This window comes from Cupressus sempervirens, chromosome 6 (genome assembly GCF_028749045.1).
Source record: "Cupressus sempervirens isolate cs-2001-9-10 chromosome 6, ASM2874904v1, whole genome shotgun sequence".
NCBI lineage: Eukaryota > Viridiplantae > Streptophyta > Pinopsida > Cupressales > Cupressaceae > Cupressus > Cupressus sempervirens.
Window position 1 is genome coordinate 149732710 of NC_143123.1, and position 27038 is coordinate 149759747.

General features: G+C 36.9%; 1 protein-coding gene across 10 annotated transcripts; it reads left to right on the forward strand.

The window, feature by feature from the left end:
• Positions 1 to 2703: 2703 nt before the first annotated feature.
• On the forward strand, positions 2704 to 24891 carry LOC149551675 (vacuolar-sorting receptor 1-like). Of its 10 annotated transcripts, none has more exons than XM_089787195.1 (11): positions 2704 to 2805; positions 3561 to 3897; positions 19185 to 19871; positions 20019 to 20107; positions 20259 to 20328; positions 20419 to 20502; positions 20679 to 20755; positions 20872 to 20953; positions 23925 to 24034; positions 24219 to 24323; positions 24441 to 24891. In XM_089787195.1, the coding sequence occupies exons 2-10, from the start codon at positions 3585 to 3587 to the stop codon at positions 24315 to 24317; spliced, it is 1611 nt and encodes a 536-aa protein (XP_089643321.1). In that variant the 5' UTR covers positions 2704 to 2805; positions 3561 to 3584; the 3' UTR covers positions 24318 to 24323; positions 24441 to 24891. The 10 variants fall into 10 exon arrangements, with proteins under 10 accessions (XP_089643321.1, XP_089643315.1, XP_089643323.1 ...); XM_089787189.1 differs by lacking the exon at positions 2704 to 2805 and adding an exon at positions 2900 to 3299 and having other exon boundaries at positions 3436 to 3897; XM_089787197.1 differs by lacking the exon at positions 2704 to 2805 and adding an exon at positions 2900 to 3299 and having other exon boundaries at positions 3436 to 3897; positions 24571 to 24891.
• Positions 24892 to 27038: the final 2147 nt, after the last annotated feature.

Consider the following 27038-nt stretch of genomic DNA (forward strand, 5'->3'; position numbering starts at 1 on the left):
ACACAATGTTTTCCATGTCTCTTGCTTGAAGAAGGTTGTAGGCCAACAAACCATAGTATCTACAGAATTAGCACCTCTTGATGATGAAGGGAAATTAGTTTTAATACTAAAAGAGGTTTTGGATACAAGAGAGAAAAGATTGAGAAAATAGGAGCATCATAGAGCATTTGGTCAAATGGAAAGGATTACCATTGGAGGATGCAACTTGGGAAGGAGCACATATTTTTGAACATCCCAACCTTCATTTCTTGAGGACAAGCAATATTTGGGAGGGAGGACTTGTCATGTCCCCTTTTCAAATAATTAAAAATAATAACTTTTGCTAAGGCTAGCAGGCTCAAAAAGTGAAGTTTCGGTGCTAATCTTTGGAAACCAATGGATTAATAAATAAAAAATATTATTAAAATATGTATTATTGACCCCTCTTGGTCGTGAGCTAGGGTCATGCCCTCTTCTAAAGGGGTTTGGAGGCATTTTCGAGCTCATTCGAGAACTTGATTTTTGCTCATTGCTTTGTTGTTCTTCAAAGGCTTCCAAACCTATGGAGAAGTAGACCGAAGGATGGGAGTTTGCAAGTTTTCAAGAAGGTTAAGGATATGAGTTTGAGGCCATTCTATGTGCAAGCTCATGCAGAGTTTTCCCTTGTGCTGAACAATGCAAATTTGTGGGTTTTCGGGTGTGTTTCTTGTAAGAGTTTGGTGTTTCCGGTTGAGTATTTCATATCAGTTTGGTTTGCTATTGTATTGTAGACATTTGGATGTTAAAATAGAGTTGAATATATGTATTGGGTCACAGTTATACTTCTGTGATAGATTATTAGTGTTTTGTGGTGTTTTCTGGGTTATTTTTGTGTTGTTTTCGGGAGCCCGATGAGCATTGTTTTTGTCCTCCATTTGGGAGCTGTTGTGTAAACTCTATACAGATCTGGAAATATCATTTTGTAGGCCATTATGCTGGCAAATTTTTTGTAAAAATGTCTACTTTCAGATTTATTAATAATATGTGAAGCTGTGAAGTTTTTGACACTATTTCGGGCATACCCGATTTGGATTTTACTGAGAAATTGGTTGATCTTTTGAAATATTGGTTGTTTGATTTTAAAATCTGATTAGAGGCTTTAAATATCATATAAAATTAGAAAGGGGACATTTCAAGTTTACATATACTTAGAAATTGCAAAGCCAAGTCCAAATAGAAGCAAAGTATATGGAAATGGAAAATGTTACAAATAAAAGGATGAATATACTCATTAACACAAAAAGAACTCACAAAGTTTAGTTTTGTGGCTAACCGAGCTTGGTTAATGGCAAAGAGGTATCCAATACAAAACTTGAACAAAAAATTAAGCAGGTTTGTTAAAGAAACCTTGTGAACAAAGAAAAGCCCAGATATACAAATCTTTTATTAGAGATTTCTCATACAAGTCTGTAGCAACAAAAGAGAGAAAAATGGAAAGGCATCACAAAGATATTACAATGACAAATATAAATATAATAGTAGAAATATCTAAATAAAGACTACGATATGCATTCAAGAATATTGGTGAAAGTTTAGCAAAATAAACCGAGCATCAACAGAAAAGCACACACCCAACTCAAAGTGGAAAGAGCAACAACCATATAGAGTTTCAATAGCTTGACTCATAACACTACTGTAAAATCTTTCCAAACACAAAATCTGACAAAACCCACGAGATTTTGCATACGAAAACAACCAATATCTGACTAGACTACAACACCAAATTTGAAAAATGTGCTCTCCTGTAGGCAACAATTAGTTGGGCATTGAAATTGGAAGTTCATGCATATGGTTTGCTCAATATTAATAGTTTCATTTTTTCCTCTTTTATAATTGATAACCATTTATGCCACTAATGATATTCTTCTATTGGTTCTTTAATTCTTAAATCAAATCGGTATAAGCTAAAGACCCACGTTGGGTTTCAGTGTCTATTCATCAACTATCACTCTTGTTTGTTCGATTGATTAACACTTAGTCTTACCAAAACTAATAGGGAAGAGTTAGAATATAATGTAACCCACTGCGAAGACTTTTCCTTTTCCCTTTTATAAGCGAGACTAGTTTATCTTTTATTTAAATTCTTTATTTAATATAATCCTACTGATATGTAGTTGTTTGTAACAATTTGGGGTGAAATGTTTATTTGGAATTTCCTTGTGATTTCATGTTCATGATTATAAATTTCTGAATTAGGATTGATCTGGCTATAACATAATCTGACTGAGAAGCAAGGAACAATCCATAACTTGAACAACTCATCTTCGAAATCGTTCCACAAGTAAGATATCCTTTCATTTATCTTTTTGAATAGTTGAACTTCTTCATCTTTATTAGTTGAAATTGTTCTAGAAATAAAGTAAAAAAATTAAAATATGCTTATTCTAATTGATATTCCAATTCTAGAAATGTGCAACTAACTAGAGGAAATGATTTTCTTATTATGAATTCTTGGTAGATCAAATAATCCCCAATCAAATCCCAAAAACAGTGACCTGGATTTCAAGTTCTAGAATTCCAAATCTAGAATTTCAAATTCCAAATTCCAAATCTCAAATCATATTTTAGCAAGGAAACGAGGTAGATAATACAAAGTTTAATAATCTATTAAGATTAATTACACAATAATGAAGGCGGTGGCCCCAAAATCGGATAAATGGGTAGGGGAAAGAGGCAGTAAACATCACGACAATTTCGCCTGTAATTACGACAGCGTTGCTGGAGGAGCAACCAATCTAGAATTTCATGTCCTTTCGATCACGTTTCTTATTCTACGTTTTCCACTAGGTATTAATTTTCAATTAGTAAACGAAACCTCGGTTTATAACCTAGTAAGTTTTGTTTCAAGTAAATAAAAATGATCAGAGGCATCTTTTATCGGGTTACGACAATTGCAATCCTCGGGAACAACGTTTAAGTACTTCAGAAGACACCTGTGCTTAGTTATGTACGGTAAATTGGTCATTAAGCAAACCGTTTTTCCCCTCTCCTTGAATGATAAACCAAACCAGAAGGACATACAGACAAAGTTCCGTCAATGGAAACCTTACTTGTTTGCTAAACCATCTTGTATTTTTTTAGCGAGGAACTAATTGATCCTTTTGTTCGTCTATTTTTGGTTTAATGCCGAGAATGTCAAAACCCATCCGGAAATAATTTGGGGAAAGTCCGCCGACGTAGGAAAGCCGATCTATTGGCGTGGATTTTGACGGTCCCAGTCCAGAATTGGGAAGCCGGCAGTGTATATATTTCAATCCTGTTGTATATATCTTTTTCTTTTGGTAAAGGGTTTTTAGTTGTTAAATTCCTCCTTGCCTTCTGTACATATAGTGTTTTCCCCAGTAGGCGTTTAATCTTGCTGTTTTTAGTTTTCGAAAATTAAAATTTTCATTTAAAATAGATTCTATGTTTGGCAAGGTCCGGGGCTCGAAACGCAAGACGGCCTTTGAAAGTTTAACGATATTATATACCCGAATTAGTAAAGATTGAATGATAGGCCTGAAAATTTCGAGCAGTTTACAAAAATCCTAAGTTTTACTCAGGGGTTTCCTCTGGCGACAACAGCCATGGCGAGAAAAAGGGGCGGCAGCGGCTATGGGCTGTTGGCGATGTTTCTGTTAACAGTGGCTTGGATTGCATCCCCGGCCATGGGAAAATTTGTGGTGGAGAAGAATAATTTAGGGGTGACTTCGCCGGATAATATTAAGGGCACATATGACAGCGCTATAGGCAATTTCGGTATTCCTCAGTATGGGGGATCAATGATCGGCACTGCGGCTTATAGTGAGGAGAATCACAAGGGTTGCAAGGATTTTGAGAATGTGGATTTTAAACCAAAACCTGGAGGACTTCCTACTATTGTTTTGGTCGACCGTGGAGGCAAGTTTTCAACCTTCTTACTTCTCTCTCTCTCTCAACTATATAACTGAAAAGCTCTTATGCCCATTAAAGTTGCATAGATTCTGCAATTCTGCTATTTCTTTGCTTGTAATGTTTAGTAGCCCAATTGTGTAATAATTTTTTTACTGAATATATTTAGGTTTTTAAAAAAAAAAACTTGTCTTAATGCTAGTTTGAAATGATTCTTATTAGGGGAGAGGACTGTGTATGTACTTGTTACTCTTTCCGTTAGTTGTAATAGGAGTTGCAAGGATGACTGTCCAAAACTGAATAAAATGTACCCTTAATTGTAAAAAGTAACCAATGATGTAATGGCACATTATCTGTCCAAGTATGGGCGCCCTTCATGCACAACGATGATCTCACTTTTTGTTTGTTTTGACAACTTGACAAAAAGCATATTGATGTGGCTTCAATTACATAATTGATGATGTGGATGTGAAACCCTTAGTTATATGTAGACAATTTGCCAAGTAAGTTGCTCTGTGATCTTGCTATCAGGATTTAACTGTGTGATTTTGAGGTCAAACTCATTGACCCATGTTTCATGAGTAGTGAATAAATGAAACACTTAACACTCATTGGATCTTGGTGATGCTCACAAGGGTGAAGCACGGGACTTCCCGGGAGGTCACCCATCCTAGTACTACTCCTGCCTGAGCACGCTTAACTACGGAGTCTCCTCCTGTAATGGGCACCCCTGAATGTCCCAAAAACTAAACCAAATTGCTGAAAGGAATTATTGCAAACAGTTTGCATTCAACCTCTTATTTCTCTGTTTAATGTTTTAAACCCCTTATAACTCCAGAAATCAAACATGTATTTGTTTGTTGTGTTTGTGCATGGAATTGGTATCATACAACATAAACAAGAAAGAAACTACAATAATATGCAAAAGTGGAAATGAGCTACAGCCAAATAAATGTTATTTTCAGAATTCATAAAACCAAATACATGGCAAATTTATCAACTCACTAATTATTTCAGCATTATTGACATAATACTCCAGCACATGCTTTCGAACTTGCTGCTACAGTACTTTGTCCTTCCATCAGTCCACTACCTTTGTAATATCATTCTCTCAAAGCGGCATAAGCATCGGACAAGTAGTGAAGAAGATATGAGCAAAATACCAAATCCGCCTGTAGCCGGAAATGCAACTAAACTGCCTGATAATGAAGCCGATAACAAAGAATTCCAAAGGCCAAACCCCAAGGGAATGAAGTTTAGAATGTCACAAGAGAGGATAAACGTCCTCAAATGCCAAGAACGGAGCTGCAACTCACACACCAATTTCTTCTCATATTCAACCTGCCTAATGAAGCCACAAATGCTTCCTTTTATTCTATTTCCAAGGGTCCACTCAACTCATATGGGCAATGTGGGATAAAAGATGTGTAATATATAAAACATATATTAAAATACCCCTTATGTCTCCCTTGGGTACACATCACCATAAAATAAATATTAAAGTAACACTTTAATATTTTACAATTAAATTAGACGTTACTTTAATAAAACTTCAGGCATTAAAATGTATTAGCAATCGGACTTCGAATGATGCGAGTGATAGCTAATCGGAAAGCTCTCATTTAGGAGTATCAAATCCAATCGCCAAAATTGACCTGCACTGTGTCCTGCCGACTTATTAAAAATAGTAAGTATGCCTGAAACTAAGTAAATCAACTTCGTTTTGGCCCAAACTGGAAATGACTAGGCCAAAACACTCCAGGATCCCATTAAACCCTTCGTTAGCCCTCGGGACCATGTAGAAGTAGAACAAGGCTAATGCACACACACTTGGTCAACTGCTAAAATGGGGACATTACAGTCCGCCCCCCTTGAAATTGCTTGTCCTCAAGCAATCTCAGTCCAGCCTATTGAATAACCTGCTCACTCTCCCATGTAGAATCTTCCTCCGACAGGTCTTTCCATCTGACCAAATACTCCTTCACTATCCTGTTTCTAACCTTCCTCTCTCTGGTGTCCAGAATAGCCTCGGGTACTAACACAAGCTTCCCCTCCTCATCCAAAGGGGGTAAATTTGTAAAAGGCACTACTCTCTGACCAATGGCTTTCTTAAGCCTAGACACATGAAACACATTGTGCACTCGATTGCCCTCTGGAAGCTCAAGCTCCACTCTTCATGAGCGATAACTCTCTATATGGTTGTAGCCTCAAGTAAACCATATCCCCTACCTCGGAGCTACGCTCTATTCGGTGCTGATCAGCATACAATTTCTGTTGATTCTGGGCCTGTTGTATATTCTCTTTGAGCACCTTCAGGATGTCCTGACTATCCTGCAATAAGTATTTGGCTTTGGGCACTCTACTGTCCCCTAAAACTAAATCCATGAAGCTAGGTGCTTCATAACCATAGAGTGCCATAAAAGGAGTCATCTTGATGGACATATGATAAGTGGTGTTATAACAATACTCTCCCATATGCAACCATCTAATCCAAGCCTTTTGTTGTGTAGTTACATAGTTCCTCAAATATCCTTCCGCCCATTTATTCACAATCTCTGTTTGCCCATCTATTTGCGGATGATAACTAGTGCTAGGTGTAAGATCTGTACCACACAACCTAAACAACTCTTGCCAAAAAACACTCATAAACTTACTATCCCGGTCGCTGACAATGAATCTGGGCAGCCCATGTAACCTGAATATCTCTCTAAAGAAAAGATCTGCCACCTGTGCCGCTGTGTAAGTGGACGGAATAGCAAAGAAGTGAACAAACTTCGTCAAGCGGTCCACCACCACATAGATGCAATCCCTTCCCTGCACTCGTGGTAAACCAGTGATGAAGTCCATCGAAATACTTTTCCATTTCCTATCAGGAATGGGCAAGGGCTGTAATAAACCTGCAGGAAATGTGTGCTCTCCCTTATTCTGTTGACAAACCACACACTCCCTAACATACCTCTGAACATCATCCTTGAGCCCTTTCTATGAAAACCGCTCTCGGATCTGCGTGTAGGTCTTGAAGACACCCGGATGTCCAGCTGTGGGTGCATCATGAAATGCCTTCAGTATCGCCTCTCTCAAATGTGATGATGGAATCAAATAAACCCTGTCTTGAACTCTGATAAATCCATCTATCACCTCATAGCGATCATCCTGTATGGTACCTGAAATCAATCCAGAAGCCCAAGCATCTCCGACATACTCTGCTATAATTCGATCTCTCCAATCTCCTGAAATCTCTGCTAGAGCACATAAGTGAGGTCTTCGAGATAAGGCATCAGCCACCACATTTTTCTTACCTTTGACAAACTCTATGTCAAAGTCATAAGCCTGCAATTTAGTCACCCATTTTTGTTGCCGGTCATTAAGATCACACTGGCTCATGAAGTATTTAATACTGTTGTGATCAGTCTTGATCACAAAACGTCCACCTACCAAATATGATCGAAATTTGGCCAATGCATGCATTATGGCCAACATCTCCCGATCATAGATAGAATAACTTTTCTCAACTCCCCGGAGCTTCCTACTCTTGAATGCAATGGGATGCTTCTCTTGCATCAATACTGCTCCAATCCCATCACCTAATGCATCACAATGAAGCTCAAAAGGCTTCGTGAAATCCGGTAGAGCTAGAACTGGACATGAAGACATTACCTGCTTGAAATGCTCAAAACACCTCTGTGCTGCCCCTGTCCACACGAAGGCTCCTTTCTTGGTAAGATCTGTCAAGGGTGTAGGAATCTGTGAGAATCCCTTAACAAACCTCCTATAAAAACCACATAAACCAAAGAATCCCTTAAGCTGTGTAAGGTTTGTGGGAGTAGGCCACTCTACAATAGCTCTAATCTTTTTGGGATCAACCCGAACACCATCTGCACTAATGATATGCCCAAGGTAAAGGAGCTCAGTCATGCCAAACTCACATTTAGATTCCTTGGCATACAATGACTCTCTCTCCAGAATAGATAACACCTCCTCCAGATGATGTAAGTGCTCCTCCCAGGTCTTACTGAAGACCAAGATGTCATCAAAGAAGATCAAGACAAATCTCCTCAGTTGCTTCCTGAATACCTGGTTCATACAACTTTGAAATGTAGCAGGTGCATTGGTTAGACCAAATGGCATAACCATGAACTCAAAGTGGCCATAGTGACATCGAAAGGCTGTTTTCTCAATGTCTTTTGCTCTCATCCTGATCTGATGGTATCCGGATCGCAAATCAATTTTGGTGAAGAAGCATGCCCCATGCAACTCATCAATCAGTTCATCAATCCTAGGAATGGGATACCTGTTTTTAATTGTTTTCTTATTCAATGCCCTGTAATCGATGCACATGCGCATCGTCCCATCCTTCTTCTTTACCAATACTACTGCTGAAGCAAAGGGGCTCTTACTGGGCCTGATATGCCCCATCTCCAACAAATCCTTAATCGCCTTCTCTATCTCATCCTTGTGTTTCTTAGGATGACGATAGGGAGTAATCATAACTGGTTTGGCTCCCTCCTCGAGCTCAATAACATGTTCCATCCCTCTGTCAGGAGGAACCCCATGAGGAATATCGCTAAATATTTTAGCGTGTCTATCAAGTATCTTCTGGATATCTGGTGGATGACTCTTTTCTTGTGGCTCTGGTGAAGTTGGCATAATGTAGCACTCTGCCGCCCACTCTATGTCATCATGACGAAAAAGTCTCTGCATTCTCCTCAAGGACACTACTCTACAACCTCCATCTGAAAGTCCTCTAAGTACCACAGTTCTGCCCTCACGCTGGAATCTCATCTCCAATTTCGCTAGATTGAGTGTGAACTCAACTAGTGAAGCCATCCATGTCATGCTGAGGATGACATCATAATCTCCCATGTCCACAACATAGAACTCATCCTCCAACTCGTAGCCATCTCCAAACCTGATGCGAAGATTAGATATCTTCCGAGTGCATAATAACTTATCACCGTTAGCCAACATGACTCTAAACCCATCATGCTCCTTTGTCTGTAACCCTCTCCTGGCTACCAACTGTGCATCTATGAAGTTATGTGTAGCCCTAGTGTCAATAAGAGATATCACTTTCTGCCCCTGGATAGTACCCCTGACCTTAAATGTGATTGCCTTTTGGGCCCTTGTCAAGCGTGCCAACGATCTATCATCCTTAGGAATGTTGCTCTCCTCTATAGTGTTACCCTCATCTGAATCGGAGTGCTGATCCTCCCCTTCTGACTCTGACTCTTCTGCTGAAAAATACTCCATTTGATTTGTCTTAGCCTTGAGAGAACATTTATGAGATAAGTCCCAAGGCTCTCTACAATGGAAGCACAGCTTCTTCTTTCGAAGTTCATTCAAGGTTTCATTGTCTAGTCCTTTTGATCCTTCTTTGGGTTTGCTATACTCTTTCTGAAACAGGTTTTTGTCTTTGTCCTTGCGGTAGGAAGAATCTGTTGAATGGTTTTTTCCTTTGTATACCGAAGGGGCTAAATCTCGTGCCTTTTTAGTTGCTTCAGCTAAGGTGAGTGGATCATGTCCCTTCACCCAACCTCGTAATGGATCACCAAGACCATCACAAAATAACACCAGCAATCTCCTAGGAGAGATATCAGTAACAAATACAGACAAGCGCTGAAACTCGGCAATGTAAGCATCCACAGAACCTGACTGTTTTAACTGTGCTAGTTCCTTGAAATGTAACTCGGGATCCTTAGTGTCAAATCTCCCAATCAATGTTTCAGTGAATTCCTCATAGGATGTAATCTGATTATGCCCCAAAGTCACCATGCCATGATGCCACCATTCATGTGCAACGCCATCCAAGTGCATAGCCGCATACTTGATAGCCTCCTCCTCAGGCAGAGGATTTAGCTGCAAGTATGTATATACCTTCTGCACTCAAGCTTGTGCAGTCATCTTTCCTGAAGCATCATAATAAGGTAAAGAAAGTTTTCCAACTTTCTTCCTCAGCTCAAAGTTTTGATTCCTCCCTCCTACTTTAGGCATGTGTCTCATCCTCAAGTCCGTATAATCTCTAAGAGAAATATCCGCCTGAAACTCCGGTCCACTAGCCTCCCAGTCCCTCCTGAACTGATCCTGTAACTCGGTAATCTGCGGTTCGTTTATTGGTTGAACCGGATCTCTGGGTGGGAAAGTGGGTAGAAGAGGTCTCGAGCTCGCAGTCCGCACTGGACGTGCAACGTGTCTAAAGTTATCAGCCTCATTCCCATTGTTGCCGTGTCCAATATTACCATTAATGTTATTCTCAGGACCATTGTTGTTGCCTTGGCTTCCATGGTTATTGTTTCCCCCGTTGTTATTGTTTCCCTCATTGTTATTGTTTCTGTTGTTGGCATCACTTGGATTAATATTGACACCCATCTGTCTAGCCATGAGCTGCAACATCATGTCCATTCGCCTATTCTGCTCTTGCTGCATACGCTGCTCCTGCTCTAATGTATCCAGTAACTGTCTGAACAATACCTCCCCCTGATCTGGACCAGCATTTCCGCCTCCGCCTAATCCTGTATTCCTGTCATCTCGATCACCCATATTATTGTCCTGATCAAAGAATATCTCCTCTGTGTCTGTATGGTGGGATTCAATGTCCACCTGCACGGATGTACTAGACTGTTTGCTTTGCAAGTCTGAAATCCTATTTTGTCTTGCTCTAGTATCGCGGAAATTATAAGACCCCTGTCGCATGCTCAAACATAAATGCTTAGCCTGTGTTTTTTATTTATTTCTGATCAAACACTTTTTCCCTCTATCCGGCTGTTCCAAATTCCTTATAAGACCTCCACAGGATGGCAGGACTTATAGCTCTGATACCACTGTAATGGGCACCCCTGAATGTCCCAAAAACTAAACCAAATTGCTGAAAGGAATTATGTCAAACAGTTTGCATTCAACCTCTTATTTCTCTGTTTAATGTTTTAAACCCCTTATAACTCCAGAAATCAAACATTTATTTGTTTGTTGTGTTTGTGCATGGAATTGGTATCATACAACATAAACAAGAAAGAAACTACAATAATATGCAAAAGTGGAAATGAGCTACAGCCAAATAAATGTTATTTTCAGAATTCATAAAACCAAATACATGGCAGATTTATCAACTCACTAATTACTTCAGCATTATTGACATAATACTCCAGCACATGCTTTCGAACTTGCTGCTACAGTACTTTGTCCTTCCATCAGTCCACTACCTTCGTAATATCATTCTCTCAAAGCGGCATAAGCATCGGACAAGTAGTGAAGAAGATATGAGCAAAATACCAAATCCGCCTGTAGCCGGAAATGCAACTAAATTGCCTGATAATGAAGCCGATAACAAAGAATTCCAAAGGCCAAACCCCAAGGGAATGACGTCTAGAATGTCACAAGAGAGGATAAACGTCCTCAAATGCCAAGAACGGAGCTGCAACTCACACACCAATTTCTTCTCATATTCAACCTGCCTAATGAAGCCACAAATGCTTCCTTTTATTCTATTTCCAAGGGTCCGCTCAACTCATATGGGCAATGTGGGATAAAAGATGTGTAATATATAAAACATATATTAAAATACCCTTTATGTCTCCCTTGGGTACACATCACCATAAAATAAATATTAAAGTAACACTTTAATATTTTACAATTAAATTAGACATTACTTTAATAAAACTTTAGGCAGTAAAATGTATTAGCAATCGGACTCTGAATAATGCGAGTGATAGCTCATCGGAAAGCTCTCACCAAGGAGTATCAAATCCAATCACCAAAATTGACCTGCACTGTGTCCTGCCGACTTACTAAAAATAGTAAGTATGCCTGAAACTAAGTAAATCAACTTCGTTTTGGCCCAAACTGGAAATGACTAGGCCAAAACACTCCAGGATCCCATTAAACCCTTCGTTAGCCCTCGGGACCATGTAGAACAAAGCTAACGCACACACACTTGGTCAACTGCTAAAATGGGGACATTACACCTCCATGGTTAAACCCAAAGCTTGCAACCGCATTTGCTAGATCCAATGAGTGCTAAGTGTTCCATTTATTCTCATGAGAGATGGATTCATGTTGAATCACTACTCATGAAACATGGGTCAATGAGTTTGACTCAAAATCACATAGTTAAATCCTGATAGCAATATCACAATTTGACTTGCTATGGAAATTATCTCCTACTTATCAATTGATGAGCTTAAGGGGCTTTCTAATGAATGGTTCATAAGGCACAGCACTTGGTGAAGGTTTTGCAAATGGGGTGACAAGCTTTTGGTTTAGCCATGGAGGAAACTCCGTAGTTAAGTGCACTCAGGCTGGAGTAGTACTGGGATGGATGACCTCCCGGGAAGTCCTTGTGCTTCACCCCGGTGAGCATCACCTAGATCCAATGAGTGCTAAGTGTTCCATTTATTCTGAATGAGAGATGGATTCATGTTGATCACTACACATGAAACATAGGTCAATGAGTTTGACTCAAAATCACACAATTAATCCTGAGAGCAATATCACAATTTGACTTGCTGTGGAAATTATCTCCTACTTATCAAGTAAGTTGCTGTAAAAAATTGGGATTGATTTGAAATTTTCATGTAAGATCTTGCTAAGCACGAAGTTAGGGTGTTCAAGGACTGGGTCCTCTCCCTTATGTGCCAATGATTGCCGAGTTTGATACCAACTTGAGACCTAATTGGTTTTGCTTTTCATATTGAAAATCTCAAAAGTTTGACTGTTTTCTTCATTATAAACTTTCATTTTAATGGTTGGTGAATTGAAATTTATCAGCTCCTCAGAGCACAAGCAGGGCTCCCATCACCCAACACACAGGAGCTTCCATAGCTTGACACAGACACACCCTGACATAGCTTTTGCAGTTGGCATGGTTTCTCGCTTCTAGATACACCAACTGGGGAATCAAATCCATTTCTTCATTTTGTTTATATTCATATGTACTACACAGTGCTGCCCACTGGAGTGGATTATAAGCTCTCTGTCAACATGTGACTTTGTACCCGCAGTACTTTAAATCAGAGAAAACTCTTAAGTTAGACCGAATGTCTGAAACTTGGGCTTCTCCGTGTCATTCATGGTGTGTGCATTTCCTAAGGGTCTGAATTTGACTTGTTGGCATTCACCCTATGTAACGAGCAAGCAATGATCTGATAAACAATTTCTCTTAAGCATATGATCTGAAGTGACATTTTTCTTTTCTTATTTGGCACGATTAACAGAACAGAGTACAATTGTGGGTTTGTAAAAATTCTTTTGGTGTAACTGATTGTGTATTTATTTCTCAAAATATATTGGAGAATTAATAACGTAGTAGCCTTACTCGTCAGTCACATTGCCATCAAAAAATGAAGAAAATTCATTTTCCCAGGTTTATAATTGGCAAAATTGTAAATCTGGCAATTTTTAAAAAAATACTCATAAAACTATAGGGAAAAACTGCAATTGTTAATCCTGTGCTAAATATAATGCGGAGAAGGAGAAACAATGCTCAAACAAAAGACATAATTGAAGATTCAATGTTGCCAATTACTCTTACATTCTTTATGATTATCAGATTCTGGATCAAGTGATGTATAGTTGTTACAAATTTAAGTCTTAAACTTCAAAATTTAAAAAGACAATTGGCCTTTTAGTCCACTAGACCACAGTATGTGAAACAGAAGCTGACGCCGCTTAATACCTGTTCTCCTTATAACTGTGGTCATAGTCATTAATGCCTCATTCAAGATGGACAAATCACCTTTGTTAAATGAGGGCATCTCCAAGGTATGATCCATTCCAGTTTAGGGTCACTCATCAAATTATTTAGGTTGATCACCTTCAATGCTGCCTGAGAGTAGAAACATATAAAATCTTGACCTACTATTGAATGCCAGAAACTTGAAATTATTGAGCATCAATCACATAAAATAATAATTAGGGAAGCTAAATTACTGATTATTATTAAGCTTCATTGAAGTTTAGCAGTATTTAAAGTTTCTACCCTCAAATTTTCTTAAGCTGCCAGGTTAAGGTTTTGGCAGATGAAGACAAATCATTCAGCTGTTGTTTGCTCAAGTGGTTGCATTCAGAATATATGATAGGTTGAATGTGCAGATTTTAAACGGCTGCAATATACCCAGAATGTGCAGATCTTCAGAGCATATTTTTATACAGACATTACCAACTAGGTCGAGACATCCAACAAAGGGCCAAAATGCCACTTGGTCTATGCAATGCACAAGTTTTTTGAGTTTTGTATTGTTTTGTTATCTATGAGATAAATATTGTCCAAGGAGTTTGTCCACAGCCTATAAATAAAATCCTTATAAGGAAATAAATAAACGAAACCTATAATTTGATAGCTAATATATTTATGGAATAAACTGTGATCCTCTAACCTCCATATCTATGCTACTATATAGATGCTAATAACTTCATTATAATTCTTGCAATTTGTTTAATGGAAATATAATGATTAAATATTTAATATGGTAAGACCATATGCCATAATGTACATTAAATATAGGATTCATGTGGTGTCTGAATATAAGTGGTGGTGTAATTAAATATTCACTATTTACACTTTACTTGAGCTTACTTAGGATAATGCATTGCATAGTAGTTTGCATATGAGACACCCAAGAGTTTGCAACTATATTAGCACATGGTGGTGTTGATAGTTGTTGCATTGCACTCAATGTGTGAGATTTTTTTTAGTGCACGTATCACAATATCCTCCTCCTCATGTTACACATACTTCACTATATAATGGAGGATGGTCCACCTTTGGTGGACATGTGATTCCACCTTGTTAGTGGTAATTATCTAATCCCTATCATTGTCTCTTATTGCCTGCCCATATTAGCAGGCCTATTATGTACATTCTTATTATGTCCATTATCAATAATATTATTCTTGCATCTTGCTGCAGCTGTCTTGCCATTCTCTTGTGGAAGTTATCTTGGTCTTTCATTTGATCTTGGGTGTTGTAGAGTCACCTAACCCCCCAGAAATAAGTATATACCCTAAGCAGTGGATTGAGAAATGTAAGTGCATAATGTTGATATAATAGTAAAATTTGTCAATTCTTTCCCTTGAGAAATTTAAACTGAACATCTACACTATTTCCTTTTATTTATTTTTCTCTTAACTATATATATATAATTTAAATCGTTGGGGTTCATAAATTGTTCTGAATAGAAATTAAATAAATGCCTTAGCCATGTGTATAACTTGTTGATTAATATTATCATCTTGAACACATTAAAAAGAAAAGTTTAAAAGCAAGTTGGACTTTTAGCTCTAAATGTGTTGCAATTCATCTGAAGGTGATTTGTATCTTCTTGTAGGCATTGCCTTAATTCTTCTAGGAATTGAGTGACTTGTACAGTTCATCAAATTAGATGAATTGTAATAATAAGGAAATTTTCAAGTAACCTATTGTTTACCCATTCAATCGTGTTTGGTTTTCTCCTTTTGAGCATAGAACCATTATCCTTGAATGAGGTACAATAAAAAAACATGGGTTGAGTAATATCCAGCAGCATGAAGGTTGTAATGCATTTGACAATTCCATCCATCACCAATAAGCTCCCTCATTGGCATGTATTTGCTCCAACCGTTATGCATTTTTGACCATGTTACCTCCTTTTTATAATGTCCATGCCATTATGATGATAACCCATAAGGAGAGTCTCACCATTAGCCAATCTTAGCAATTTGATTAAAAGCTTTGAAATTTGCACAAGTGTATGTGCATGCATCCAAAATGACTTCTCAAAAACATGGCATGCATTGGTGATACTATTATGTGATTGGCAAAAACTGCATTCAACCCAATCTGATAAATGATAATGCTTTTCAAGTTCGTCTTTTGACACAAATTCTACAATGGAAGGAAGTGAGTGGAAAACCTGTCACACCTGTTTGAATGAGCTCTTTACCTCAGGGAAGCATGTGATCCTGTAGAACACCCTGGTGTGATTATATATGAAATTATTGATTGATCTTTCCTCAATTGTAGAATTAAATGTTGGAAGTTTGCAAATTTCTTATATCTTAAATCAACACAATAGTTTGTGCATGGTCCTTACAACACGGGTGCTTATTTTTAATTACAAATTTAATGACTGCCTCACAATTTGCTGCATTGTGTTATAAATTGCACCTCATATTTTTATTCAACCTTCACTACCTTATCAAATGTAAAAAGATAAGGGGGTCAATTTCATTTTGTTAGATGCATACATGGATTTGAGGAAGATCATGCAACTTCCACTTTGTCGGGTTTTTAACATTGTGATTTTTTCTGCAAGTCCCTCTATTTGACATTAGAGTGCAACCATAATTCCCTGTGATGCTGCTCAAACACCTCACTCATTTTCTGCACCACATTTTATCATATAAATATCAAGGGTATCATATGATGGGGCTGTTAAAATTAGTATGCACAATGGCAATGTCATAAATAAATAAAATAATTGTTTGCTAACAAGAGTTTATGCAACATTGGACGATATGCTCAATGGAAATGTCATAAATTAAATAATTGTTGGCTAACAAGAGTTCATGCAACATTGGACAAGATGCCTGAGTAATGCCCAAAATTGGTTATAAGTATTTGGACTCAAGAATGAGCATTCTTTCTTGAACCCATGGTCTCCAATGATAGTTGCGTTTCAGGTCTGGTATTAGATTTTGGGCAGAAGATTAGTGCAACAAAAGTGTTGGTGTGAGTTTGTCATGGAAGTTCCTTCTCAGCTAAAGATCTGTTGCCAACTTTATTGATTCTAGAAGACCTTTTTGCTGATTCCATTGTACTACTTGCCTTCTAATTTTATTTAACCTTGGTTTCTTCAAAGCTTCAAGGGACCACAGTGCTTGGTAGGCTACATCCTTATGACGATTTCTGCAACCTTTTACATAATGCCCTGATAACTTTGTTAAATTCTATTTGAAAGAGTTAATTCCTCTACTCTTTTCATTCCTGCAAAAGTAGCATTTCAGCTTATGGGACTTGTGTATTTTTATTTGAAATAATAAATATTGCATAGCCGTTGGTTTAATAAATACTAAAAACAGAAAAGCATAGCTGCCTTAATGATAAATAAAAATAAAACTTAAAAATCCTATCCTAAATTTGAACTTTTTAAGGGTTACTGTTAATTTTACCATAGCAGTCTCTAAGTTTAACATGAGCAAAAAACAGTCCTCCGCCCTAAATGTGTTTTTTGTGGGATTGGGGTAGGGTTAGTATATAGCAAGTGCACCTTTTAATTTTTTATATGGTACCTTTTAAATTTTTGTATAGTCATAATCCTAACCTTAAACTAGAATAATTGTTGAAGATTTAAAGCAAGGTTTCCGAAAAGAAATTAAACCCTTTGAAAAATCTTAGGGTTAGGGTTTATGACATTGTTATTTGATGTTAGGAATTCTGGTTAGAAGTAAACATTTCATATACCTAAACACTAACTCTAACTCAGAAGAGCTAAATGAAAGTATGAAAAGCTCATGCGGGCATTAACTTCCGCATGGCAGCTTGAGAACTAGTGAAAACAATGTGGAAACGTTGAAAACCACCATCGCTAGAAGCATAACTTAATTTTTCTGGTCATCAATTCACCTGTTCATTTGTTTCCTTTGTGTTGAAACTGGAATTTATTGTAGAGTGAAGTCGGAGAAATAATGCAAAAGTGAAAAAAGTGTATTTAAATTTTATTTTGAATACTGCAAGGATGTTTTGTTGAAAAACTGCAGTTTTGGCAATGTATTTGAAAAATTATGTTTATTGACTGATAGCTGTGGTCAATAGCTTTATGTTGCTGGGCAGTTCAGATTCTGTAATGAAATAACTTGCACCAAGGAGAAAGATAATACAAAATATGCTGCAAATGCTTTGTAATAGCTGAAACTTACAAGCCACTTAGGGTGTGGACCTCCAGATATCTTCAATGAGAATACACTTCATGACATGATGATAAGATAGGACTCACTACCTCCTGTAGATACTGTATTCATGCCTAAGAGATACCACCCAGACCAACCTAAATATGACTGACTATGTAGCTCCAAGACCAACTTAAATAAATAAATAATAAGTTAATAATCCTAATATGACTTATTAGGAGTTAAAGGTTAACCACAAGCCAAACACTTGAGGTCTAAGGGCATAACATGAACCCAATGCCAAATTGCAGATTATTGAATAGACTCTGCTTTGTTTGCAGTAATATAAAAAAACTACATTTTAGTAACCAAAAACCCTACTCATTGTAAGGCTGAAGTGCTCAAAACAATCCAGCTCAATGCTGGGTGATATTTACCTGCAGCCTTTCTTGGTTATTACTCTACAAATCTTAAGACATAGGGTATTGGAAAGAATTTATTCAAACCATATGGGTAAATGAAAAATAGATGCTTTGTTGATTGATATTCAAAATAAATAATATGAAAATGTATTCACTCCCAAGTTTTTATATTTTTAACTGCTGTTTTATTGGTATTTGGAAACTTGAAATTGTGGAAGTCCTGTTTCAGTGCAGGGTATTTTGATAGGACCACAAAGTAAGTCCTTGTAAAGAGGAGATACTGAGGAATAATTTTGGATGCCTTGATCATCCATGTTATGTGGGCAATTCAGTGTGTTAAAAGTAATTGTTTGTAACTTCGTCGAGTTAATTGGCTGAACTTGCACATCTAGCATGTAAATCAATTTATCATTATATGTTTGGTTTTTGAAGTAATTTCAATTGCCCTCTCATGACAGTTTTTCAGAGAAAGTTTGCCGTGATTCTTTCTTATATTGTGAAATATGTAACTTAAGAGGACAACAACAATACAAAATAATATTTGCTAATTTAGAAATTTCTCACACTGGATTTACTTTCTTTGAAATTGGTAATTGTGAATCTATCAATGACAGCCCATTGGATGAGTTGATCTAGAACTTCATTCTTGTCAGTTTGTTCAATAAAACATTTCAAATGTTTAAAAAAATCCAAATGCTTATAAGAAAATGTGAAATACTGAATGGGCCAAAAAATAGTGTATTGATTTTGTGATTTGACTATTTTATATTTCACATACCAGTATTTTGAAAATTTCTATTTCCATTGTACACAGTTTGTCATCTTTATAGATTTGTTTAACTTGAATGCTTTTGACATTCTTGATTGCAAGATGCAATTTTATTCTCTTTGTTTACTTTTAATTTTTCAAATGACAAAATACTAAATCTTTTGTTTACTTCTTTGGTTGGATTTTGATTGTCCAGACAGCATTTTGTTTATTTTATCTGAATCGAGCCTTTTGCCCTTCCATTGCAGATTGCTATTTTGCTTTGAAAGTCTGGAATGCTCAGAATGCTGGGGCAGCGGCTGTCCTTGTGGCTGATGACAAGGATGAATCTTTGATAACTATGGATTTGCCTGGTGAAGGTGGTTCAGCTTATGAACAGAATATCACTATTCCCTCTGCACTCATTGAGAAGAATTTAGGTGACAAACTGAAAGATGCTATTAGTAAGAGGAATATGGTCAATATTAATTTGGACTGGAGAGAGTCTGTTCCACACACAGATGAACGTGTGGAGTATGAGTTGTGGACAAATAGCAATGATGAATGTGGATTGAAGTGTGATATGCAGATGGAGTTTTTAAAGAATTTCAAAGGAGCTGCTCAAATTCTTGAGAAAAATGGGTACACACAATTTACTCCTCACTATATCACTTGGTACTGCCCTCAAGCCTTTGTAGTGAGCAAGCAATGCAAAGCTCAATGCATTAATAACGGAAGATACTGCGCACCTGATCCAGAACAAGACTTCAATCGGGGGTATGATGGGAAAGATGTGGTGACTGAAAATCTGAGACAACTGTGTGTTTTTACTGTTGCTAAAGAGGATAACAGACCATGGGTTTGGTGGGACTACGTTACTGATTTCCACATCAGGTGTCCAATGAAGGACAAAAAATATAACAAAGAATGTGCAGACAGTGTCATCAAATCTCTAGGTATTTGTTTTTTATTTTCCTTAAAACTATATCAGTTGCAGGGCTTTAATTTGTCTGTTTTGATTCTTGACTATTCAAATAAAATTAAATATTAAGAATATGACTAGATGATGTTCCTGTTCATTTTCATCAAATGCTTTTTGGCAGGTCTGGACAGGAAGAAGGTAGAAAAGTGCATGGGGGATCCCAATGCCGATACTGAAAACTCTATTTTGAAAGCTGAGCAAGATAAACAGGTTAGCTTACGTGTTAATTTTTCTGTTATGACAAGTTCTATTCACTTGCAAATGAGAATTCTTCATAAAATATTTTTAGATATTGCTGATCAATTTTAATTTTTGTTTAAACATTTTTTCTTTGTCCGTCTTTGGGTTGGGGATACCTCAGGTTGGACATGGATCTCGTGGTGATGTCACAATATTACCCACTCTTATTATTAATGACATACAATACAGAGGTTGAGATTATTACCTTTAAGTATATTTTGTTTTTCTCAAATTCACACGAGCATACATAACTGTAGTATACTCACTTGTTCTCGTTGCAGGAAAACTTGACAAAGGAGCTGTCATGAAAGCAATTTGTGCTGGTTATAAGGAGACCACTGAACCTGCAGTTTGCTTGAATGATGGTGAGATTCAATTTCATCTGGGTAGATTTAGATATTTCTTGAGTTAACTGTATAACATGAAATAGGGCGAAATACAATTGTATATTCATTGAATAGCATAGGCGTTTGCTACGCAAAGCAGACAATTGCATAATAATGAGTATATTGAAAGTAACTATAATGTTTTCTGAACCCAGACATGGAGACAAATGAATGTCTGGTAAATAATGGTGGTTGCTGGCAAGATAAAAAGGCAAATATAACAGCCTGCAAGGTATAGATGTTTTATTTTGCCCGGATGAGTTTTTTTGTAATTTTTCTTACAGTAAGTTTTCTTTTATTGCTGTTTATATTATATGCTATGAATATCTATGTCCTTTCATTTTGCAGGATACTTTTAGGGGGAGGGTCTGCGAGTGTCCTTTGGTTGATGGCGTTCAGTTTAAGGGAGATGGATATACCCACTGTGAGGGTATGCAATTTGTTATTTAATTGACGCAGTGCAAGGCAGGAGAATCCCCAAAGGAGATGTCCTAGCCCCAATAAATAATTACACAGTGGAATAATAACAATAATACAAAGATTTAGATCCAAATTAATGTCAATTCTCATTATATAATCATAAGATTTATATTCAACATGCCCGGCTGTGAGGCCTTCCGGGTTATGGCCAAATACATAAGCAATTACAATAGCAATTCTGCAAGATCTTGCAAGGTCCAAATCCTAGCTAGATCCACAACAATTTGGTAAAAACCTCAAGAAGAATCTAAACTTGTGCTCGCAAGCCACTATGCAACCTTCTTGTTTCCCAAGCTGCAGCTACTAGCTCCGCTCAACTTCTCTCTTCTCAGTTGCTCCTCTCTAGCTGACTTCCTCCAGGCTGAATGATGAATAATGATAAGACAAGACCACCTACTTATACCAAACCAAGCGACAAGTTGGCCTAACAAGTTACATTAAATAAACCCTCAAGCCACAAATTACATTTATTATTATTATTTTTCTTTTTTTTGTCCTCTAATTTTCGTCACTCCAATTTATATTTATTATTTTAGTTTTTTCCCCTTTTTTCCTCTTCTTTAAAAATAAAAATAAAAATAAAAATAATGCCCCCCCCCCCTTTTCTGATGCAGATGCTCTTGCGTTAGACTCTCGAGGTAGATAGAAAAGTGTGTCCTACACTTTGATGCCAAAAGAAATATCTGCAACCATCTTCATCTTCACCAAAGGCTTCCAATCCATCAAGGACAAGAGAACAAATCTCCTCTCTAACATTAGAATCGAATGAATCTCAGTAACCCAATCAGCATGCTCACTCCCAGGAACAAATTGAACATAATGCTTCACCAACAATTCCTGCAACTAATCCCAACCAGCCATGATAACATCCTCAAACATGAAATCCATGTCAACAACTTGTAAGCTTAAATCCATAATAAGAGCAGCATGTAAATCCTCAGCCAAATCAACCATAGGCAAATTAGGAACATACAAATCTGCAGTATCATGTAGATTCTCAACCACATCAAGAAGTAGTGAATCCACACCAGCGACATGTAAATACTACTCGACGTCAGTAGCACCATCCATATCAACCATATCAATAAAAAATAGTACATCCTTGATCATCTCAACAACAACATATGAATGCAGATCCATATTGGCAACTATATGCAAATCCTCATAATCGGCAATCTCATCATCCACGATAAGATGCTCTGCAATTTCCATTATAGATCCATTCAACTGATCATGAAAATATGTCTCCATCTTAGCATCAACAAGGTTAGGAATCTCTTCAGCAATAGCCACAAGTTGCTCTGTAGGTTTCGTTTCAGACTCTACAAACTGATCAACAAAACCAACTTCCACCTCAACTTTGCCATGCCCTCTTCTCTCTTGAACAAGTATTCTAACCGTCCAGACAACTTGCTTCCCGATCAATAGATTCCAACTCGATAAATCTCTTCAAAATTCAGCCATCCCTTAACTCAATTAATCAATCTAGCTTTAAACCAGGTAGACATCTCTTAAATATTCTTTTCCACCACATCATGGAGATTTGCAATCATCCCAGGGTCCAATTTTTTGGGAGGCATTTTCCAAGATCTTTGCAAACCCTCTGCAACAAACCTCCAACCAGATCCAATCTTCACTCAACAAGATCAACATGCTGTCTTCGCAACCATCTCTCCATTTCAGGATCCATTAGTGAGTCCTCTCTAATTGTAAGTCAGAACCACAATCTACTACCGCACAACAAAGATATCCAGGACTTTAGAAGGAACAATCCATCACAAGATCAAACTCTGCTCTGATAAACTTCACTTAATCCAAGGTCTTGCTGCAAATTGCCTTAGGTTCGGCGATTTGTCCACGTGCTCAAGAACTTCTGCTTTGATACCACTTGATGTAGTGCAAGTCTGGATAATCCCCAAAGGAGATGTCCTAGCCCCTAGCAAATCATGACATAGTGGAAGAATAACAATAATATGAAGATTTAGATTCAAAATAATGTCAATTCTCATTATATAATCATAAGATTTACATCCAATATGCTTGACTGTAAGGCCTTTTGGGTTATGGCCAAATACATAAGTCATTACTATAGTAATTTTGCAAGATCTCGCAAGATTGAAACCCTAGCTAGCCCAGATCCACAATTTGTTAGGAACCCCAAGAAGAATCTAAACTTGTGCTCCCAAGCCACCAAGCAATCTCTTGTTTCCCAAGCCACAGCTACTAGCTCTGCTAAACTTCTCTCTTCTTAGCTACTCCTCTTTAGATGACTTCCTCCTTGCTGAATGATGAATAATGACAAGACCCTCAACTTATACCGAATTTTGCAAGATATTGCAAGATTGAAACCCTAGCTAGCCCAGATCCACAATTTGTTAGAAACCCCAAGAAGAATCTAAACTTGTGCTCCCAAGCCACCAAACAATCTCTTGTTTCCCAAGCCATAGCTACTAGCTCTGCTAAACTTCTCTCTTCTCAGCTACTCCTCTTTAGATGACTTCCTCCTTGCTGGATAATGAATAATGACAAGACCCTCAACTTATACCGAACCAAGTCACAAGTTGGCCTAGCGAGTTACATTAAACAAAGCCTTACATGAAATAAACCCTCAAGCCACAAGTTACATTTATTATTAATATTTTTCTTTTTTTCCTCTAATTCTTTGTCACTCTTATCTCTCCTCCAAATTGTTTTTAATTTTTTTTTCCCTTTTAAAAATAAATAAATTTATGTCCCCCTTATTTTCTGATGCAAGACTCCTGCATCATTAATACAGTTACATATGTCATTTTCCATATATTTGTTATTTAATTAAAAAAGTATTTTGAATATGCATTCTTCCATTCTTGTTTTCTACATGATCTTCATGATTTTATAGTCATATTAAAGGTGTTATTCCATGTCATGGTTTTGTGATGCAGGTGAGAAGTCTCTACAAAAAGCTTCGGGTGGTGGTGCTATAATTTTTATGCTGTTTTTGGTGTGCGTTCTTGCTATTGGAGGTTACATATATTACAAATACAGATTCAGAGTAAGTCTCTAGTTGAGAATTTTATTGTCTCGTGTCGAAGGAATTTAAGATGTTTGCTTGCTTAAGTCTCTAGTTGAGAATTTTATTGTTTCATGTTGAAGGACTTTAAGATGTTTGCTTGCTTTTTATGTGTGCAATGTGCATTACAAGTGATACATAATTTTTTTCTCTCCTTGTTTGACAGTCATATGTGGACGCTGAAATTAGAGCCATAATGGCACAATACATGCCTCTTGACAGCCAGGAAGGGAATCCTAATCATATTATCAGTGAAACGTTATAGAAAATGGTACAGTACCAAATGGGGTGTTTTCATTGTAGTTTTTGACATCTGTTTTATAATGACTATAGGACATTTCCCAACTTTAGACATGCTGAAAAGTTTTCTTTATTCTCAATTTTACAGGCATCATACAAATTTAAATTTGGAGTCAATTATGCTGATGATTCTACAGATTCTGTTCTAAAGTAATTAATGTTCTTGTACATTATAATTGTGGCACACGATGTTTATGTTTTTTTTTTCAATCATACAGGCTGACTATAATACAGTTCTCTTTGGTGACTATAATACAGTTATCTTTGGATGTTCACTGTATAAGCTTTATGCTCAGAATTGGACTCTGTATTGAGTCCTGAATTAGTATTGGATAAGTAGCACTTTAGCTTGAGGAATGCTGTATATGATCAATGAGTTGGAAAAGGCATAACACTAAAGTTTGCAATAATGGGGAAAAATTTAAACGTAGTAACGATGCTTGCTTGAAGACTGACCACTACCAAAACGTCAGCAGCAGCATAGATTAGTGCTTTTATAGTAACTTGACAATATAATAAAAATTGTTCTCTTGATAACACTTGAAAGGCTAGATGACTTCATTCGAATTTTAGTTTTAGATCTCGTTTTATTAACCGTGGCTTAGATAGATAATTCAAATTTTTTGATGTTATAAACGAAATGTTTCACACATGATGGCATTAGCAATCACTGATTTGGGGCATTACCATGGCATATCTTGGTAAAACCAAGCGTAACCTTAATTTCTAATTGGACTATGCAATTACTTGTGAGGATGGGATAATCTATTCTTGGATTTCAGCATATTTGTGTCGACTTTGTGAATGGGTATGATGGGACAGGTTGATTGTTTTTAATTTGAGATAATTCATCTAGTCGAGCTTCTTGATTAATGGTTGATGGCATAACTGAAGTTTGTTGTTCTCTTGTAGAAAACACCAATTTTTGTTATCTACGTTTCCTAAACTTGGCGATATTTTCCCAAAGTGGAGCGTTAATGACTAATGCTTCTATGGTAATGAAATCGTCTTTAATCTCCTTGGAAGAGCATAATTTAAACTATATGAAGGTCTTACTGTCTTGTGGATATTAACTGGGCCTTTTTACAATGATTCTGAGATGCATTATTCAAAGGTCTTTACTATCCTCCGAAGAGCATAATTTAAACTATATGAAGGTTTTACTGTCTTGTGGAATCATTAAACAGGCAGATGATTCTGTTCTTTAATCTCCTCCGAAGATCATTTTTTGAACTTTCTTTGATCTCCTCCGAAGATCATTTTTTGAACTATGTGAAGGTTTTACCGTCTTGTGGATGCATTAAATAGGCATCATTTTTTGAACTATGTGAAGGTTTTACCTTCTTGTGGATGCATTAAATAGGCATTTTTACATGAGGTAGACGATTCTCAGATGCATTATGCAAAGGTCTTTAATCTCCTTGTAAGAGCATAATTTAAACTATATGAAGGTTTTACCATCTTGTGGATGCATTAATGTAACATGCTAAAGTTTCATAATAAATATTCAATTGGAAATACTTAACATTCATTTCAATGTAGCATGAAAGGCAGTTGATGAGATAGCGAACAAATGATTAACCACTCTAATTGCTTAGGTCTATGCACACGGAAAAACTATTTCATCTAACTATGGAATAAAGTTCCTGATTTTTAGATGATTGCAAAAGATGTTGACTTTGAGTTGTACACCTCTCTAGCTATTAGAGGGGAGATGCATTTCCATTAGGCTTGACCTCCCAACTGCAGACAAACAACACAATCTCTAATAAGAGAGGTCCTCTCTATAACTTGAGAATCAAGCTTGGGGCGCCACTCCCTAGCCACTGAGCATCTTGGTGTTAAGAGTGGTTGGCTAGTCAATTGACGAGGTTGTGGACATCTTCCATCAACTTATCTTCTAACTAGTAGCACTATGATCTCTAGTGATCACAATAGCAAGCATGTCACTAACTTACCTTGGCCAAGGATTGGTGAAGGCACTATGTACTTGATCACCCATTGTTCGACTAGACAACAAGAGTACATTAAAGACTTATCTTCAGCTAACATGATTTCTTTTATTAATTTTTTTTTTTTGTTTGAGTTTTTGATGATCCTTTTTTTGATATGCAAGAATATCCTTTGTTCACACACTTCATCTCGACCATACTGGTCTAGTTGGATATTCATCATGTTGGTGTAAGAGTAATGATAATCACATTCTAATAAATCTGCTTATTTGCCCTTGGCTTATCAAAGAGAATTGTGAAATCATATCCTAATATGTATGGCCAACTCTGCCTTTCTGGCATTGGCACAAAAGAAAATAAATTTGGAAATGGTTATATATATATATATTTGCCCAATTTGGCATTGGTAACACGATGATAGTTCCATTAAATTTATTTGTTTATCAACCATTTGACTTGCTAAAAACACAATGGTGTAGAAGTATGCTCTTTACGAATCTAATTCTCAATGATACGAAATCCTCATTGTAGGGAGCATAGAGCAAAATGCTTCTGTATAAGTCTCTGACCCATTTTGGCTTATATTTCAGTAATACTTTCAAAAAAATATACATATTGCATTTCGGCTTAATCATGTCGTTTATATAAGATCAATGTTTCATTTACAATCAGTAAAATGGAATAGAAAAATCTTTAATGCTTTAGTCATGCATTACGATCTATTTACAAAATAT

What these genes read in the sequence shown, in the direction of transcription:
- LOC149551675 (XM_089787195.1), top strand. Translation starts at nt 3,585, where the DNA reads ATGGCGAGAAAAAGGGGCGGCAGCGGCTATGGGCTGTTGGCGATGTTT. An exon ending in CAGTGTCATCAAATCTCTAG is followed by an intron (nt 19,872 to 20,018) that starts GTATTTGTTTTT and finishes GCTTTTTGGCAG; the next exon opens with GTCTGGACAGGAAGAAGGTA. An exon ending in CAAATATAACAGCCTGCAAG is followed by an intron (nt 20,756 to 20,871) that starts GTATAGATGTTT and finishes TTCATTTTGCAG; the next exon opens with GATACTTTTAGGGGGAGGGT.